Here is a 20113-nt window from a genome sequence, read left to right on the forward strand (position 1 = left end):
ACACAACCCTCTGAGGTTCATTTACTTTTGTCCCATCTCCACATTGTTTCTCGATAAACTAACATCTCAGCTCTTTATTTAGCGGAGTTAAAAAAGACTGACAGAAGGTGAAAAGCGACACCTCCCTTTCACAAGGAACTGAGGTGTGAATGCCAAGCCATCAGTTAGCTATTTTTCAGCCACAGGAAACACCCTGCAACCACACCTTCCTTACTGAGCAGTATCCTGGGATGTAACTGATCTGGGATGCCAGATTACTGCACGAAATTAATGGGTAGTTTCCATCATCAGTTCTTCACATCTCTCCTCAACTGATAAAGTGAATCCATTACTTCCATTTTTTGCAGTCCGTAGTATGACAGAAGCTTTCTACTGCAAACATGACCAAGTTCATCACTTCCCTTGTCACTCACCCCAAGTTCACACAGCTACGTCACAATAATGATATCTTTTCGCATTGTTCTTTCACCCTGAAATAATCAGGGGAGGACAGGTTTTGAATCTTTTTGAGCAACCATAATTGTCCACTTGCCCACAGAAGTTTTGGAGTAAAAAAACTGTTTAAATTTGGAACTCTGAGCACTTAAAGGAATAACAGAACTGATGCTTCTACCTGCTGCACAAGGATGTCTCCAATTCTGCTGATGACAAAATTACGCTCGCTCCCTGCTGTACATGATTCCTGCCGCCTGTCCTTCATTCTGCAGAAGAATTGCCTGTGCACCTCCAGTAGCTCATCTAAGCAGGGGAATATTCTGTCCACTATGCTGTGGTCAAGCTGCAGTTCTTCCTTCATCCCCTTCCTGAATATTTCAGACATAATGAACAGGGTATGGATGTGATGTACTTCTGTTTGCATCAGCTCTGTGGTATAAAATAAAAAAGGATAGTGTAGTAATCCCCTGAATATTCTGCACACCTTATAAGACAGAATTTACTCTATCAAATACACAGTCATAACTCCTTTTTGGGTGTGAGCCTCAAACCTAATCAATTATGTCAGCAGGAAGACTTAATTTATCTGGCTCTGACACAATTCTCTCTGTATCCCACTGAACAAGCTGTGGTTTTAATAGCTTGAGCTGAGGATCAGATGAGGCCCCTTCTAATTTCAACCATTCTGTGAATAGGCTAGGTTTGTCTCTGGTAGCCACTACTATAAATTTCCTTAGTTTAGGAGACATACTTTGCGATAAAAATGTTCTTTGAACCTTCGTATTGTTTTGAGTTGAAGCACTCATTCTTCTGGCCATAAACCATGTAGGTTCCCTCTCTATTTGATACACCAAATAGCATTTAAACCTACACACAGCTTTGAAATACTGACCAAATATGACATCCTGCCGCTTGACGACATCCTTTTCTTGCTTGCTACAGAACACTGGATCCACAACAAGACTCCAGGAGTCTGCCTCAAACTCTTCTGCATCTGTGCAGAGATCAGTCCACTGAGACAAATCCACATCATCTATGACAAAATTTGTATTTCTTTAACACCACACATACAAAGAGTAAAGGAAGTCCCTTGGCACATGTAGATCTATTCATATAGGGAACACATCACACAGATGAACATCACAGGTAAGACTTCTGCAAATGCTGGCATTGTCTTTACTACAGCAAAGTTTGCCAGATGTGAATACTATTACCAAAGTGTTGAATTGCTTTTATGACAGAAGGGGAGGAGAATAGGTAAAAAACACTCTTCTTTCCTCAAATCATTTTTATAACTCTTTGCTTGCATAAACCTTTTAAAATTTAAAAATAAAATTCAACATTTCCAATACCAGATGTCCAGTGAGTGGTATGTGCACCATCCTACGTGAGTGAAAGCCCTTCAGCTTTCAAATTCAGTCTCACACCTAGCTACACAAAAAATCAATTTCTATTTTCTTCATAAGGCTATGCAGCTATTGTAACAGCACATCTTATTATCAGGAGTAAAGAATTTGGGCTACTGAGGAAATACAAGTTTTGCAGGTTTACAATTTGCAATGGACACTGTAAACAGAGTTATCTGGATGAGTGCAAAAGAAAAGTGTATTACTGTTCTGTTTCTGAAAGGATGCCAGTACATTTATCCCTATTACTTTAAAATGGTAATAGCATACTAAAATATTCCAAAAGTTATAAAATAGTTAGTTACAAGGAAGAAAGGAAAAGTTCATTTTTAAGATTAATCTGTTTGATTTCACCATTGTAAAGAGGGATGCAAATGTAATTATCAAAAGTAAGTGCTCTTCTTTGAGAAGATGAAGTGTCTTCCTAAATCAGCTAAGGAGTTTTTCTGGTTTTCACTTTCCAATACTAGCTATAAGATGCAACATCTGTGCAATATTCTCACCTTCCATCATAAAAGCATCCATTGAAGAAAAGGTCCCTAATGCTTGTAACATCTCTTCAGACTGTGACTTGGACTTCCAGGTGCTAGTCTCAGAGTCTTGTCCAGAAAATTGTGTAGCTCTTCTAGAGCAGAAATAAAATTACAAAAACCCACATTTATTTCATGGTTTAAATCTTCCTAGAAATCCTGAAGGATGTATTTAGCATAGTCCATTGGCATCTGCCCCTCTACCTTTCCAAACTGGCACTGGGGACACTTTTGGACAAGAGGTAGGGCTGTTGTGAGGCTTCCCTCTTTCCAGGAGACAGTCCAACAGGCACTGAGAAAGAAGGATGCACTGAGGACAGCACCATCTGTGAAATGTCTCCAGGCAGGGAATCTGCGAGGCAAAGCACAATGCAACATTTTGAGAAACATTGAGTTTGTCATTGTTTGACAGCGTATGTCACCAACAGCACACTTATACTGAGAGATGCTATCTGGTGTTCACATTGACCTACATCAGACATCAAGAATGCCCACTTGCAAAGGTACATGACCTCAATGCTCTATCACACAATATAAAAATAAGCCTGTAGGCAATATGGAATAGCCCCAGAGTGACTATCACTTGATAAAGAAATAATCTCAAATCATACATCCTCTATAGGTGTATGAATACTTGTGCACAAGATAAATGACGTAGACAGAACTGGCTACTTTTTTTGTTGTTTTCACTGAAGGTATAGTAAATTCATACTCATTTTAATAGAAGACGAGTGTGTCTTTAGTAGAAGAAAGGGTGTGCCCTTTCTTACAGATATTGAAAGAAAAATTAGAAACAGAGAAATTACATGGGAAAGTTCATGCTGTCAGTCCCACGATTTTTAATCAAGGCCTACCTTAGAAATGCTAGGTTTATACCTACTTGTTACACCAACTTGGACCTTGTTTCTACTATGGTATTTCTCCTGGGATTTCTGAAAAAAAAGAATTTTTTGAAATCACATAGCTGATAATATATTTAACAGTCAAGTCAGTAACTCATTCACATACACCATCACACAAAGGGCTACAAGAAAGTGGTCCTAAATTATGGTATTAATTAATTCCAATAACTAATTTTATTAGTCACTGATAGATAATAATATTCAAAGTAGGATATTATTTGTACTACAATACATAACTATTTCTGCTAAGCAGACTGAGTTACAACGTTCTACTTTCTCTATATGAGTATTGGCTGCAAAGGCTGCAAGAAAAGCGCACATTCAGGGCTTCATACTCAAATAAGATCAAAGTATTTTTGATAGTACACTATCTGAAGCATGGGTACCAAAAGCAGAACCATTCCCCCTTCCAAAGGGGACTTTTTCAAAATCTGTACTAAAAGCCTGCTGTACTTGGGCATATACTTCACTTCAGGTGTGTCAGTGAACATTTCCTGCACTGCATTCTTGCTGAGATTAGTTGTGGGCTCTTGTGTCATCTTGCAAGTAACCCACCATCCCCAGGAACCAAAGCTGTCAGTTCAGCAGTCTTAATGCCTAAAGTTTCCCAGAAATTAGTGCAAGACCATGACGTGAAAATTATAAACAAAATTAAACCCGCTTGATTTATGTACAGTTTAAGGCTTGTAGAATCAGTATGGAATCATGCTCTCCTTGAAAGCCACCATGATGCAAAACCCAGCTACACCAGAAAGACATGCTCCACAAATGTGAAAAATGACCTGCATCATTGTGGCACATTTCTCTTCGAGTCCCACTTTATTGCTTGAGGGCAGTAGCCTTACACCTGGTTTTCAAGATTATGCCTTTGTTATGATAACTTCACCATGCATGTATTCCTTCTTAACTGTTAAGTTAGTATCCATCAGCTCCAGTGCTGGTTTTGCTCTGCTCAGAAGCAGCTGAACACTGGGAGCAATTGCCTAGGCAGGCAGCTGTGGAGTCTCCTCCCCCAGAGATTTCCCAGAATGGGTGAAAAAAACATCTGCCCAAATTGCTACCTAGAACAAACATCTGCCCAAATTGTTACCAAGAAGTGAGCCAGCACAAGGGTGGGGAGCTAGATGAGGTCACCGGCCAGAGCCCCTTCCATCTCTGCTTTCCATTATTCCAAACATATGAAATCCCCCCCGTACACAAGGGCACTTTCTCTCTGAGGTTTTGAGAAGCCTTTCTTTTCAACCTGTTCTGTAACCGTCTAGGCACACCATTTCACAGTCTGAGCTTCAAAAATACAAACACTTTGTGAAACTGTTTTTTGACCCCCTAGTAAAAATTGTTATTCAAGCACACAGAGCAAACAGTGCTTGCTCTGTTGCTCACATTAGCCATTCTAGCATCCTTGCAGCCCTTCACACACAGACGCTTGGTCTGGGCAGCCTAAGTGTATTTTCTTTTTTCCTTCATTGTTTCCAGCCCCTTGGAAAGCAAGTATCCTCTAGTAAGATCAGTGTAGGAGGTTACCTTGGTGCACACAGGAGCGCACTCCTTGCAGCTTTTATGCACAATCACACTGCAATCTGAAAGAGAAGGTATGTTTCAAAGCCTGGCACCAAACAAGGTCCCCAGTCTGCAGAAAATGTACTCTGAGGCTTCAGTTTTCCCTTTTTCAGAGAAAACTCGATATTCACTTACTAAAATGATCCTCAGGATTCTTTGAGTACAGATATAGGCTAGAAGGAAGTTTCTGCCTAATGTGATAGGGCTAGGAGATCAACACGTCTTTCTGAATCTGTTACCTGCTGTCCTTCCTCCCTCTCCCTTGTCAACCTCAGCTCATTACATAACGTAGGAACATCCAAATGATAACAAGGTTTCAAACATCACACTGAACCAGGATGTCAGAACAGCACTTAGAGCACTGTAATTGCACAAGTAAAAGCCAGCAGCTACTTACAAGAACACTGCAGTGACTCTTTTCCTAGGAGGGCCTTTTCGCAGACCATACATGGGATAACTCCTGGGAAAGTCCCATTTGTAAAATTGTGCCTGGTTGGTTTCTCCTTATCTTTGGTATCTTTACTTTTTGTCTTCATCCCCAAAAACAAAGGCAGGAAAATAAATAAATAAAATTTTAAAATTAAATAAATAATTATTTAAATAAAAATTATTCCATCTTAAAAATAAAAAAATATTCCCTTATCTAACCAAATGATAATAGAATATTTAGACCCTGTCCTGGAAGACTTGCAACAGCATACTGTACTCTTATACCCAATACTGCTAAAGCTCTAAACTCACATAGGCCTTGTTTTTACTGGCAGCTAGGCCTGGAAGCATTATCAAGGAAGACTGGCAGAAATACATTTAGAAATCTAAAAAGAGAGGAGGGACAGGAAACAAAATTTTAGAAGTGCTGATCATTCACTGTACGCACTGTATATATCTTCCACATGTATATAGCTCATGCCTCTGCAGATAGAGGTGCAGTTATGCAAATTTAGAAAAGTTATCTTTAGATCTTAGAAGACATTAGAAACAACTTATTTTTAATGAGTGGTAAAAAATTTAATAAATTCTGCCTATTTTTCCACTACCCTAGTTGGTATACAGCTTATACTTCTAGTTACTGACTGTTATACCTTAGGAGAACCCACAGACACAAGCTGCACAACCAGACATATATGTTCACATGTTCATGGTCAGCCCTGACACTCCTGAAGGCACTGCCTCAGACAAACACCTTCACATCTGTGTTTGTTAGGCTGTCCTGGGGCACAGGAGGGCATACTAGGGAGCCTGCAAAGCCATCAAAAGGCCACCCAGAAAGAGCCCGGAGGCCAAGCCTGTCTTTCGAGCTGCTGACTGATGTCATTAATCTAAAATTAATATGCCTTAGAATTAAGTTACAGTGTTGTAATCTACCTTCTATAGTAGGACTGTTCGCCTGTGCAGGCCTCAATTCTCAAACTCTTTAACACGATTCATTGTTTACTTATGCAAGAACTTGCATTAACTTCAAATAAGGCAAATTCAACTAATTACATCCTAATGTAGAATTTTACATACTCAATTATGTTTTGAGAGGAATTCCAAGAACAGGCCCATATCTCTTAATTTTATTTAAGAAAGAAAATATTTCTTAAATGTAACTCATACATTTAAATATTTGCTAAATCACTACACAGAATTCCTAATGACATCAAAGCAAAGCTGGTTTTTAATACAAATGCCATTTCAGGGTAACCTGCACGTGTTTTAAATTTAAAAAAAGAAAAGTGAAAAGAGTCTTCCTATGACTTTTGTGGTTTTGTAATAAACAATTTATCTTTACATGAAAAATCAGCTTCCCTCTATAATACACTTAATTACAGTGACATAATCATATGTAATAATATGGACATAAATCCCAAATTACCTTGCCTTTATTCCGTGTGCTGGTCATCCTGTTCATCAGAAAGCTGAAAGTCCGACTCACTTTATATTTTTCAGACTCATTTTTTGAGGGTACAACATATTTATTCCATCCCTCTTCCTGTATCCTAAAACAGAGACCAGTGAAAAAATGTTCCTCACTCTTTTAATTAACAGCAACACTCCTTTAATTAACATATAACAGAATCTGGATAGTGCTTGTTTCACCTAACATTTACAATTACATGCTTTGTTGTGGGTTTAACATATTATGAAAAATATTGCTAACATATTATGAAAAAAGAAGTAACACTTGCCAATAAGCACTCTGCCTGTGCAATGTGTAACAAGCTTGCCTATGTTACAGCTGGTAGCAAATGCTGCCCAGCTTTTACTGCAGTGGTTTGGACATTCCTACAGTGGACAGGAGCCCCAGCAGCAGGCAGCAGCCCATCCCTGCTTTGCACATCCCAGTAAATCCCTGCTGCAGGATGCGTGCGGTGAGAGCTGGGTTGAGCTTGGCACACGGTTTGAGCATGAGTTCACAGAAGCCAGGGGCCTCTACCCCACTGCTCAAAGCCCACGTGGGAGGAAGGTCTCTTGCCCAAGGGCTCCCTAGATGGCATTCTGGCACAGACCTGCTGCCGGCTCTCCGTGACACGCACCCGTACCTTTGCTCCCGGCACTGCTCGGGCAGGCTGTACACGCGCTCTGCAAGACACAAACAGCCACAGGGCACTCACACTGCAAGCTCATCTGGCTCATTTCAAACTCACAACCTCCACCAAGCCATAAGGCTACCGTGGAGGGTTTGCAATGTCATTTGAAAATCAGGAAGGCAAAAGCATACATACATTAGAAACACCTTTTTCTAGGTTAAGAACACTTCCTACTAAGCTTTTAGATGACAGGCTCTGACAGAACTGAGAAGGGTGTCACTGAATGCCAGTCCCTGCAAACAATTTATGCTGTTTTTAAGAACAGCATAAATTATTTCTTTTGTTTTTCTTAACAACATAGACTTGAATGACTCTCCCTTCATTTTGCTTTTCATATAATTTGTTATAAAATATCTTAATGACATTATTCTATCATTTGCAGCTACATATCTTATGCAGCTTTATTAAAAAAAAAAGTCCTTCTACACAAAGAGGAATACTACTACCTTAGGTACTGCCTAGGATGTTTAATTTTTTACAAATTTGTGTCTTCTACAATTCTATGATCCTATAAACACATGACCCAAGGCGATACTTTTCACAAGCTCTCTAAAAAGCAAAATAAAAGAAAAACAACTCAGTTGGGTTGTTTTGGACAAAAATAAGCCCAAAACTGTAGAGAACACTACCATTTTCAAATTAAAAGCCACTTCCCTTTTGCAGATGTTTTTAGCAAAGCTACCACAGGTGCAGTTCAGAAAGATACGTGCTTGCCTAAGTCAAAGCACCAGACTGTGCTTTCTTTGAAGTCAGATACAGGCTTAAACACTCTTTGCTGAATCCACATCTCTTCAGAGAAATGCAGACATCAGGTTAGCAAGAGCTAGAATATTTACCAAAGAGGCAGCAAAACAAAATGGGCATTTCAGTTAGCTGTCAGGCACAATCTGTGCCACAGGAAGCTTCTGTAAGAAACCAACACCACATAATCATAGGAGATGTCTCATGCAAAACAGCACCATGGAGCTGAGGCTTGGAGAGTGTAAGGGCCTGGAGGAGGAATGAACCTCTGTTCATGAGCACACTATCTACAGAGCAGGCACAAATCCTTTACTGTTACAGCCTGGTAAAACCCTCTCAAATAAAGGCAGGTAATATGTTTTAAACCTGAGCACGTTTTAAAGTTTGCACAAGAAAAGGATGGTGTTTTGCCTCTTTTTTTTCTCATATATTGTGTGGAAAAAAAGGTCCTGTTGTCATTCTGAATTAATCTGCTTTAGCTTAGATTTTTTTGCAACGTGCAAGGGCAGCTGCATCTCCTTCTTGCATAGCTAAGCCCTAAGCAAGATGTCCAAAGTGTTGGCAGCTAGGCAGAGGTGAAGGGGGAGGTCTTCCACGTGCAGACTCCTGCACAGGCCCAGACATAATCCTGCTACAGTCCACAGAGATCAGGATGAACTATCTGAGCCAGCTTCTTGGACCAAGTTCCCAGGTTAGTTACACACCCAGATAAAACTGCTCAAAGTGAGCACAGGTGTGCCTGCCTCACACAGTAATCACCACTGCCAGCTGCCAAACACTGTGTTCAATGCTCCCATACTTGGAAAATGCTGACAAAAAGAGGCACAGTGCAGGAGGTGCTGGTGGAAGGACGTGCCAGCAGAAAGCTCAGCAAACCACCACCCTCTCTCCCAGCATTATACTGCATCTGTGGTGCAGGCATAGAACACCCTGCTTCTAGAGTGTGGACAAGAATGGGCTTCCACCTTCTCCAACAATGACTGTCCCAGAAGGAAGAGGAGAAAGAATGAAAAGAAAATGGACTCAAGCCCATACCAAATCAGAGCAAGTAATGATGTCTGGGTGAAACTTAAGGGGTTGTGACACCAAGAAAGTCCCTCAGCTGCAGTGTCAAAGGAATTCTGTTTTAACTTTAAGTATGACACAGGGCTTTACTATTCTGCTAGCTTTTAATTCTGTGAGCTTCTAGCTTTTTCTTCTAGTCTTTTTCAAAGACTTTTCACCTAAAGCGTTGAATATAAATACTTACAAATACTTTAGGAGATGGATGAAAATACAACATAGCTGCATCCTGCAAGCTGCAATACTTACTCCTCCTTACAAGGTGACATGAAATCATACCGTGAGTTTCAGTAACATGATAGAAGTTATTTGCTGCACTGCTTAATTCAGTTTCTTAGGAAAAAAGAAGCCTGCAGACATTGTGTATCTCACCCCCCCCCCAACAGTTTTTGAAGTTGTTAAATGCTTTCAAAGTTAATGACAACATTTTCACACTTTTTGTATGTTTCATTCACATTGAATGTCAAAGAATCAGAGTGGTTAGGGTTAGAAAGGCCACTCTATATCACTTATGATCAATCCTAGTTTAACCAGGGACACCACAGATAAATGGAGGTTTGCAAGTGTGGTGCCCATCTACAAGAAGAGTCAGAAATGGGATCTGGGGAACTACAGCCTTGTCAGCCTGACCTTGGTGACCTCAGTGCTGGGGAAGGTTATGGAACAGAGTATCTTGAGAGTGATGACTGGCACATGCACGACAACCAGGTCATCAGGCCCAGCCAACTGAAAAAGCTGGCAGTTCATGGCTTGGACAGGTGCACTCTGCTGGATAAAAAACTGTCTGAACGGCTGGGCCCAGAGACTGGAGGTGAGTGGAGTTATATCCAGTTTTGAGTCTGTCAGCAACACTGTTCCTTAGGGGGACAGCACTGAGGCCAATTGTGTTTTGTATCTTTAACACTGATCTGATGAGGACATCAAATGCACTCTCAGTCAGTTCACAGAAGACACCAAGCTGGATGGGAGTGCTGAAGTGCTGATCTGCTGGAGGGCAGGAAGGCTCTGCAGAGGGATCTGGACAGGCTGGATCATGGGCCGAGCCCAGTGGTGTGAGGCTCAACAAGGCCCAGTGCTAGGCCCTGCCCTTGGGTCACAGCAACCCCAGGCAGTGCCACAGGCTGGGGCAGAGTGGCTGCAAAGCTGCCACAGGAAAAGGCCCTGGGGGTGCTGGTGACAGCAGCTGAGCGTGAGCCAGGCTGTGCCCAGGGGGCCAAGAAGGCCAATGGCATCCTGGCCTGTGCCAGCAATGGTGTGGCCAGCAGGAGCAGGGCAGGGATTGTCCCCCTGTGCTGGGCACTGGTGAGGCCACACCTGGAATCCTGTATTGAGTTTTAGGCCCTTCACTCCAAGGACATTGAAGGGCTGGAGCATGTCCAGAGAAGGGCAACAGAGCTGGTGACGATTCTAGAGAGTAAGTCATATGAGGAGCAGCTGAGGGAGCTGTGGCTTTTTAGGCTGGAGAAAAGGAGGCTCAGGGGTGACCTCACTCCCTACAGCTGCCTGAAAGGAGCGTGCAGCCAGGTGGGGGTCGGCCTGCTCTCCAAGTCAACAAGTGACAGCACAAGAGAAAAGGCCTCAAACTGCTTCAAGGGAGGTTCAGGTTGGACATCCTGAAGGAAGAATTTCCTCATTGAATGGGTAGACCTTGGAGTCATTTCCAATCTTAATTAGATTATTCTATCTAGTTCCAACCCCTCTGCCACAGGCAGAGAGGTCACCATTAGACAAGGCAGCTCAAAGCCCTGTTCAACCTGGCCTTGAACACGTCCAATGATACAGCATCCAAAACTTCTCCAGTTGTCCACTGTGGCTTACATGTCCTGTCTCTAGCGAAAAACTGAAGGTATACTGGAGTGAGAAACAAGCTGGAAGTATGGCAATGGACAGACTTTTTTTAAATATAACCCATATCCTTACTGAGAAAAGTGTGTGTTGTCTTTTAAACATGAAACTATGTGTCTGGAAATAAAGCATGTCAGACACAAGTCATAAAAAATTACAAACTTCTTTCAGAGACATCTCTGACTCTACTTGATGAAGTGGGTGGGTTTTACTTCCCAGCCCGTAAAGGTACCACAGCCCACCTGTGTTTCAGAGATTGCTTAGGATCTGTGGGAAGCTGGAACCATTTGTCCTCTTTGATGCCTCTTCTGTATCATTCCGGGCTTCCTCCTGGTCTCTGTCAGACACTTAGCAGGCGGCTAGGGTAAGGATCTTCCAATGAGAGGATTATTGCCCTTGTCTATATTCGTTTCTGTGGCTATTGCTCTCTCCATTTGTATGCCCTGTCAAGGACAGTCGCTGTATCATGGGGGTATGATGGGACTGCAGATGGGAGAAAATGGAGGGATGATGGTGTAGCTACTAGATACCATCTAGTAGCTACTACTAGCCCTGAAGGAGCTACCAAACATACACACTGGTGAGCTCTGTAGAGTAACATCAGCATTGGGCCTGAAGTAGGCAGGTATTGAATAATGCAAAGCCAGATAACTGACCTCCATTTGAATCTCCAGCTCCAAAATCACGAGGAATGCGAGGTCTTCCCACCACACCTTTGGATGAGGAGTAGGAATAGGAGCGTGACCGAACTCCAAACACTGTGCATTCCTATGAGAAATTGCAGCAAATGAAATCTTGTGTCATTTTGAACTGCATCAGCAACAAAACCAAAATAAATCAGGAACAACTGACCAGTCGCATCAATTTTCTTGGCTTCAAGTTGAATTTTTGACAACTTCGTGTGAATTCCTAGGAAGTCTGCCATACTTTCACCATGACAAATTTTTGTATGCTACAGGAAATAAGTTGTGGGTGCAAGTTTGACTAAGAAAAAAAAAGAAAGCTTACATTCTTCTCCAATTTGGTAACCGGTGACATCCACACAGTATTGCTGGCTATTATTTCTGATGACCAAGCTATCTCCTTTTACCAAGGAAGGCACTGATCTTACTTTAATACTTGAACAACATTTCATGGAGACTTTGGCCATGCCTTAGTAATTACTGATGTCAGAGTTTCCGAAGAAAGGAGCTGACCTCTTTTTCTTTTCTCTACATTGTTTTTTGCTTTTTTAATCATTATCATATTTGAAAACATTTTCCACTTACCAAATAACTCAACAACAAAACCTGAAAGGAAATCCCCTAATTTTTGATAGGTCATTTACACTTAAATAGAGACTATTACTAAAACTCCTGTAAAATGCTTACCTTATTGGTTTTTAAAGAAGCCCTATCATAATTAATTTTTTTGCTGAACTCTTTTTCTCCCTTCATGAAATCATTTGCTGAAGGTCAGATAAAGTTCTATAGTGGCAGAAAGTGCATCTAAAAAAATCATAAAGAATCTCTGCAAACAAGAAATAACTCTATGTACGTGTCTGAAGACCTCAGAAATGACACCATGGTCTAATGAAAATTAATGTAGATAGGATACTTCAGAAAACCATAACAAAGAGATTTACATCAATCAGTGGACACCCCAACTGAATTTCCCTGAGTGTAGAAATTGTTGTAAAACAGGCAGCAGGCTAGTTTTACTCTTTACAAACCATTACTCTCTCACATAACTAGAGCTGGTTAAACATTTTCTCGCTAAATATATTTTGGTTAAAAGAATGCTGATTCACTGAACCTGAAATATTTCCTTTGAAACATTTCCATTAGATGGTGTGTTTTTTAAAGCTGAGGTAAATCTCTGATGGACACTTTCTACCCATGGCAGGTACCCAGCTCAGCCACAGCCAGTTTCAACTTCACAACTCAATGTGAGTGGTCCCTGGAGAGACTAGGACTGCCAGCTGGGAATTCATCTTTCTCCTTCAGATTCAGATGTTTCTCGCATAGTTTCAGTGATTTACTTAAAAGGAAAACAATTCAAACCAAGACAGGGTCAAATACCTTGGGCTGCAGACTGGTAGTTAAGTCCAATCCATCTCTGCTAGAAGCCATGGCCTCTGAAGAGCTGAGGGGACGGTAGTGAACATGGGATCTGTCCGACACACCTCCACTTGCATTGTCTACTTCAAGGTCATCGAGACTTGAACTGAAGAAGACAACAAAGTCTTTAACTTCCCTGAGTTCCTCACAGCAATTTACTTCAACCTTAATGCATTAAGCAAAGTTCTGACTGAATCCTCTGACCAATGACAGCCCAAAGCACCATGACTATGTCAGGTAAACCATGTCCTGAGGTGTCTCTCAGGTCCGCAGCCACCTGGTCAAGGCAGTCAGTTTCCCTGTCCAGGACCCTCTGACGCAGTCTCACGGATCTACAGTGCAGGTATCTGCATCACCCAGGATCACACACACTTCCACCACAGCCAGCCACCTCTGGATCATGAGTTTTAGACACATGCTCAGCATCTCCCAAAAAATGAGATTTTTTGTTCCAGGCACAAACCTGTCTCACATCAAAGAAGATAAGGAGAGCTGAGACAGTAAGGGGAACTGAGAGAACTACCTCAGATTTTAGTATACGTGAGTATAGATGGATACTATGTACGTGTGTGTATTTGGAAGATAAGACATGGCTGTTAACAGACATTTTTATCTACATCTGTGACTTCATGACAGAAGATGGAAGAGAAAAACACAAAGAAGAGATTAAGGAGGGTCTTGAGATAGTTTATGAGGTTCACTTCAAAAGATAGACATCAAAAAACATAGAGAGCAACAAGCAGACTGAAAAATCTCTGGCTAAATCAATATGTCAAACACATAGAGACTACTTTATTGGAAAAGATTCCTGAACAGGAGAGTGCACCAAAGCTGCTCAGCAGTATCAGAGTTTTCCAGGATGAGGCCTGTTACCTGCAAGAGCAAGTTCATGGTCTCTTCATCAGAGTGTCTGAAAGGAATGGTTGACTGCTTGCAACAGCATTCCAGCCTTACAACATAAAACTTTAAATTATGTGTGGTATTTCTAAATATCCAGAATTCCTACCACGGATAATCGCACAAAAATTCCTTCACACACCACTACTTTTTTGAAGCACAAATCTATCACTACTGTCTGAAACTGCTTCCTTATTACAATTCTGGGGACAATATTTTGCAATGTTTCTGAATAACAGCCCACACGACATATCAGAAGCAACTTATATAAATGCATTATCAGTTACTGTCACATGTTAAAATTGAAAAAGCAGTACATGTCTGTGTCAACAGACAAGTGTCCATGACTTACTGTGGTAACTTCTCTAGGGAAATTCTCTGACATAAGCAGCTGTTTTAAAAACAGAATAACATATTACTGGTCTTATTTTATGCCTAATATTTGGATCAATTACATATGTCATATGACATGTTAAGGCAAGTCACATCTCTGAAAATTTATATACACTCTCATACAGGTGTATATATTTATATACAGTTCTCATACGGGAACCTAACCAAGGTCTTAAAAAGGGTGGGGCTGTTTAAAAATACATAGGATAAAAATGGTTCTGACTAGAGGCACAGGAAGATTATAGTATTCTACATGACATTCCTATAGCTAGCAAGAAAAAGCAAACAAAAAAAAAAACCCAAACAACAACAAACACCAAAAAAAGAGTGTGAAAGAAAAACTCTGCCTGACATTTATTATATTATATTATCTGTGTTAAATATTCCTGCTAGTGGCACTTCATAGTTGCATAAGAAACTCAGAATTAAGGTAGAGAAAATCCTATTGCCCATTTTAAATAATAATTGGCTGGCCCTTCTCTTCCTTGCTGTTTTTACATAGATCTGATGCTCTACTTCCAACTAGTCCTAATACTCCCCAGAAGGTGGGAGCAAGATTCAGATTTCCTCCTGCATAAGAAGGAATCTTGTCTATTCAGAGAAGTAATAAAGCTTTTTCATCAAGAAAATTTATTGTTAAATTGTTTAATTTTAAATTAATTGTTAAAAATCCACGTTTAATGACCAAAATTATAGTTCCATCTTCAAAGCTCTCTGCTTTTCTGAAGCCGTTTGGGGGAGGGTCTTCAGACAAATGGCAGCAAACCTTGTGTACCAGCAACGGAGAAGAAAACAGTCTGAACCTAACAGCAGATACACTCTGCACTGTGTCTTTTGAGATAAATACCTATGGAATCAGGAGGCCTTCTACAGGCCTATTTAAAGACTTGAAAGATTCCCAGAGACTTCAACAGATTTTTTCATAATTTCCTTAATGGAACATATAACTGAGGAAAACCACAGTGAAATTCTGTTATCTGTCAAAAATGCCACAATGGCAGTGACAGTGAAGAGCTGATTCTTTTTTTTTTTTATTTATTAAGACTATTTGCATACAAGAAATAAAGGTATAAAAGTATCCATTTGCATTCAAGATACATTTACTAAAAAGGTCTTCACAGCTATTTTATGAAAACAGATTATTAGGACAATAAATATTAGTGAAGAAAAACAGAGATTTCACCCCAATAATAGTAGTTATCACTTCAGATTCTGCTTCACCTTTTCAAACAAAAGGTGGTAATAAATAATGCTTATTCTGGCCATACCATCAAGTCAATTCCATACCTTCTTCTTTTCATGTCAGCATAAAGTTGGCTCCGATCCTTAATAAATCCATGGGTCTTGAATGGAAGATATGAATCTGCTACATACAGATGAGAAGATGAAATGCCATGTCTTAATACCGTGTTTTCTTCTCTCTTTACTGGCCTTTGACGTTCTTCATTTGGGAGATACATAAATTGATCGTTCTCCTCAAGGGAGGGAGACGAAGAGCTTGTATCCATCGGGACTGAGTTGGTAGGGTTCAGACACATTTTACTGCTGACACCATCTCCATGAATGTAGTTAGGCTTTAAGTCTCCAACCTGCAGGTAAAAAATGAGTGCTGGTAAGAGGCAACAACATATTGTTGACATATTGTCAGGAAGCAAGGACCGGAGAAGTTTGCCATTTTATTTATGGCTATATGTTTTGTGGGTTTTTTCCCTATTACTTTCCACACCACATGAATTTAAGGCAATTTATATGACTAAGGGATTCTGGACTTTGCATTACTTTTTTTTCCTAATTAGAGCAGCAATTAATTAGTATTTCCAAGTCTTCTGAATTTATCACTCATATTTATACATTTTATTAAATGTACTGATTCAAATATTTATAGATTTTATTTTAAAACTATCCTTAAGTTGAGCAAAAAATATGCATAATACATTCATGTGGGAGACATATGGAAGAGAATTCAAACATTGTGCAATTTAATTTGGAAAAATCAGCCTACACATCATGCACTTTTAATTTTTCAGCACCAGTTTCCTAAGCTTTGAGATAAATATACATGACCTGGAACACAGTTTCTCCAGGGAAGGAAGGGAAATTACTCTTATTTTTTGCCATTAAGCAATTTGGGCTCTGAAGCACCTCTCCTTTTGCAAAAAGACAGGAATGGATTTGGAAATTCTATTTTCTCAGGTACAGGGATCAGGATTTAGACTCTAGTCACAAATAATTCCCTGTTGACTCTGCAGAAGACACTAAAATACAGTTCACTGTTAGTCTTTTAGCTTGAGGCAACAGTCATGTAATTAGATACTGAATAATACTGAAAAGTCACATTGCCAGTTAAAACACTCAATCTACGAAAAGCACCTGTATCAAGGCAAGAATAAAGGAGGGACTGCAAGCATCTCTAAAGCCCTGCTGTTTCTGATTGCTACTTCCTCTTTTCGAGTTCCTCTTGAGATGTGCTTTCATCCCCATCTTAATTATGCTTCTCTTAGTAAAAGACAGGAAGAACTGCTGGCCTTTTTACAGCAGCCCACATATGCATTCAAAGCTACAGCACATGCAAGTCTGGAAATACTTCTGTTGCGCTGTGCACATGACATGCACGAAGGTAAAATGCTTTTCCCAGGTCTTATGCAGCTGTTTCCCCCTGAAAAGTTATTCCTGTCTGGGCAATGTTCCTCCTCAGCACCAGAGGGACCTTCTCCAGCAGCCACTCTGGCTCCTGCTGAGTGGTGCTTAAGGGAGAATTTGGCCCCAATCAGTAATTTTAAAAAGCAGAATGTGGCCACATGGCAAGCAAAGGTTAGCAACCCAAGCTGAAGGCCCCCTGAGCAATACACTTGGGTAACATCTCCATCTGTAATGGAGATGCAGCTCTGTCCTTCCAAACTCAATATTGTTCAAATCAAGGGTTCAAAGACTGCACTTTATAGTCCCCTGACAGATGCTCACTTATGCACATCATTATTACATAAATTCATCTCTTACATTCATCTGTAATAGATATTACAGATATATAGATATGTTTATATAGATAAATATATAGATATACTACACATATATATGTAATCTATACTACATCTCTTCTGTGCATTTTGAACACAAAAAAGCCTCTGACTCAAACTTCCATCTCAGCTGTCACATGAACTGATCTGCAGTGAATGCACTGGGTGAAGTGTTTCAGGCAATGGGGTAGGGGTGGGCAGGAGGCAAAAAAAGGGGGGAAAATCACACTTGCAACATCTTAGACTTCTAACATTATCTGATAGTTTCTTACTCCTATATTCCAACATTCAGGCAAGGGAGAGCTCAAAGCAGGTTACAAATACATAAATATCTTAAAGCATCACTGAAAAATAGCTACACACCACCAGAATCTGGCATCTCTTTAGCTAGACCAAGCCACCACACACAAGTTGTGACTAGTCAGACTCATGCCCACATTCTAAATTATGGTATCTGAGTGCGACATGAAAGAAAGGTTCCAGGTGCAACACAGTGATGTAAAATGTCACTTTAGGTCATCTCCAGTGTTGGTGACAAATCAGAAATGGGAATTCTAATGAGGACCTCCAATATCAGAATGTTCCATGACAGCTTTAGGACATCAACTTCACCTTTTCACCAATGTCTTGTTTTTGTTGAGCCTGTAGGCCTCACTTTGAGCTTATAATTAACTTCTGAAATTATCCAGCAAATTCATCTGTACTGTGAATGTACACAGAATTCAGAAATCTGAAATGCACACAAACAAGTAATATTGTTGAGAAGCACATGTTGTTTAGCTCACAAACACACAGAAGAGACAGCCTGCCTTAAGAGTTCTTCTTGCAGTCTAGGGAGAGTAATTCCTATAATCGACTGAATCTGTTAAAAGAGACCTCATACAAAGGTTACAAAATATAGCAGAGAAGAGTAAGATATTACTGGTTTTAATTTAAAATTGTATTAATTGGCAGCACTACTGACAGATCCAGAAGTTCCTACTATTATGCAACTAAATTAACCAAAAATGAAGAAAAATTAGCCAGAAGTTGAAATATAAGCTTACTTGGTCTACTACCATGCAGTTTGCATATACTTCATCACTTCCACTCAGCATGGGAGAAAGTCTGGTTGCAGCAAAGAAAGTAGGGGCAGACTTCAATTTCCTAAGAACATCAAGGGTAGAGTGTCTGTGCTCTGGAAAATAAAAAGTATGGGAAATTTTCCATTAAATCTCAAACCATTTCCTTCTCATGTATATGTACTACCATAAAAAATGCAAAGTTAAGCATTAAGAACCAAATCTTAGCATTACAATTTGAGTAATACTTGTGCTACCACAGCAAAATGTGCTCATTTCATAACTGCCCAACATTTGCTGTATGTTCCAGGAAGCTTACAGCTGTCAAGACTCTCAAGGGTACCACAGAATAATTCATATAAATAAAAAATAAATGTTCCTGTGTATTGTCTAGCAAAAGCTATTATTTTACACCTAAGTAGAACTTTGCGGAGATTTGTGGTTGCAGAAGAACACAGGACAAGATTAATGGGCTGGGAAGAATTATGCATGATTCTGCCTATACATTAAATGCCTGACACTTGATGCATTAAATAAATGAAATACTGTTCAACTGCAATCAAATAATGATTCTACTAAAGTATTCTACCTACTGGCAACCACATAAATATTAGTCTTAGACCAAAGAATCAAATTCATGTTCTTAAAACAAAACCAACCAAACAAACAAAAAAAAACAAAATTTAGAAAAACACAATAAAATTGCAAAAGAGATATAAATAACATACCCCTAATACTGCCTTTACAGAGTGACAGCAATCAAGCAAGACTTGATCCATTAAGAGGATGTTTAGGATGAATACTGCATCTGATCTGCTTTTGAACAGTTTCACCAGAAATCATTAACAGAAAGCCAGAGTTTAGTTTTTGAAAGTGTGCTTGTGACTACAAATATTAAAAAAAGCTGGACAGGCTGTGTATTTTATGCCTTTGAGCAGCAGAAATCTTGTCCTACAGGCCCATTTCTCTTAAAACTGGCTATAAGAAGGAAGGGTCCAGCATTTGAGCTGGGCTATCTTCCGAATGTAAAACAAGTAAAATTTAACAAAGCACAAAACCAGGCTGCTACAGACTGTGTGAAAATGGGCTAAAAAAAATACAGTTCATAATACCGTTTTCCTTAAAATGCTGTAAGGCAAGCATTGCCATTGGAAGTGAATGGAGACACACTAGCATAAGAATGATGTGATAGAGGAAACTATTCCACACAGTAAAATATCCAAAATCAAACCACTCAATAAATTTAATTTGAGTTTGTCTTTTATTGAATATTATTTTTAAAATATTTTTTATGCTGCATCAGAAATTTATTTTCTACTGAGATGTAAAGGAAAAGATACCACTAAAGACTTTCCTCACACTATATTAATATAGCAATGTAACTGCTTTTGGAAGGTCACAGAGCCATATAGCATGGTTTGGGTTGAAAGTTTAAAGTTTATCTAATCCAACCCCCTAGACATGCCCAGGGACATCTTTCATTAGATCAGGTTGCTCAAAGCCCATCCAAGATGCTTATAGGAATCAGATTGAAAGAAAATTCATTAAAAAAAATAGAATTGGATTAGAAACAACACTTATTAAGATCTGGTGCA

At 39.8% G+C, this 20113-nt stretch overlaps 1 protein-coding gene across 12 annotated transcripts in view; it reads right to left on the reverse strand.

The window, feature by feature from the left end:
* Positions 1–20113, reverse strand: part of ARHGEF28 (Rho guanine nucleotide exchange factor 28) — a 117420-nt gene that overhangs the window by 34861 nt on the left and 62446 nt on the right. For 7 of the 12 annotated variants that reach the window (XM_063179675.1, XM_063179681.1, XM_063179683.1 and 4 more), the window contains 13 exons: positions 18504–18634; positions 15731–16032; positions 13115–13259; positions 11711–11822; positions 7326–7398; positions 6692–6815; positions 5231–5363; positions 4798–4853; positions 3252–3303; positions 2576–2723; positions 2345–2466; positions 1328–1468; positions 614–864 (listed from right to left, as the gene is read on the reverse strand). In XM_063179675.1, coding sequence (XP_063035745.1) covers positions 614–864; positions 1328–1468; positions 2345–2466; positions 2576–2723; positions 3252–3303; positions 4798–4853; positions 5231–5363; positions 6692–6815; positions 7326–7398; positions 11711–11822; positions 13115–13259; positions 15731–16032; positions 18504–18634 — 1790 coding nt within the window. The remainder of the gene's footprint in view (positions 1–613; positions 865–1327; positions 1469–2344; positions 2467–2575; positions 2724–3251; positions 3304–4797; positions 4854–5230; positions 5364–6691; positions 6816–7325; positions 7399–11710; positions 11823–13114; positions 13260–15730; positions 16033–18503; positions 18635–20113) is intronic. The other 5 variants (XM_063179678.1, XM_063179686.1, XM_063179677.1 and 2 more) reach the window with 4 other exon arrangements.

The sequence above is a fragment of the Melospiza melodia genome, chromosome Z, assembly GCF_035770615.1.
Source record: "Melospiza melodia melodia isolate bMelMel2 chromosome Z, bMelMel2.pri, whole genome shotgun sequence".
Classification (NCBI taxonomy): Eukaryota; Metazoa; Chordata; class Aves; order Passeriformes; family Passerellidae; genus Melospiza; species Melospiza melodia.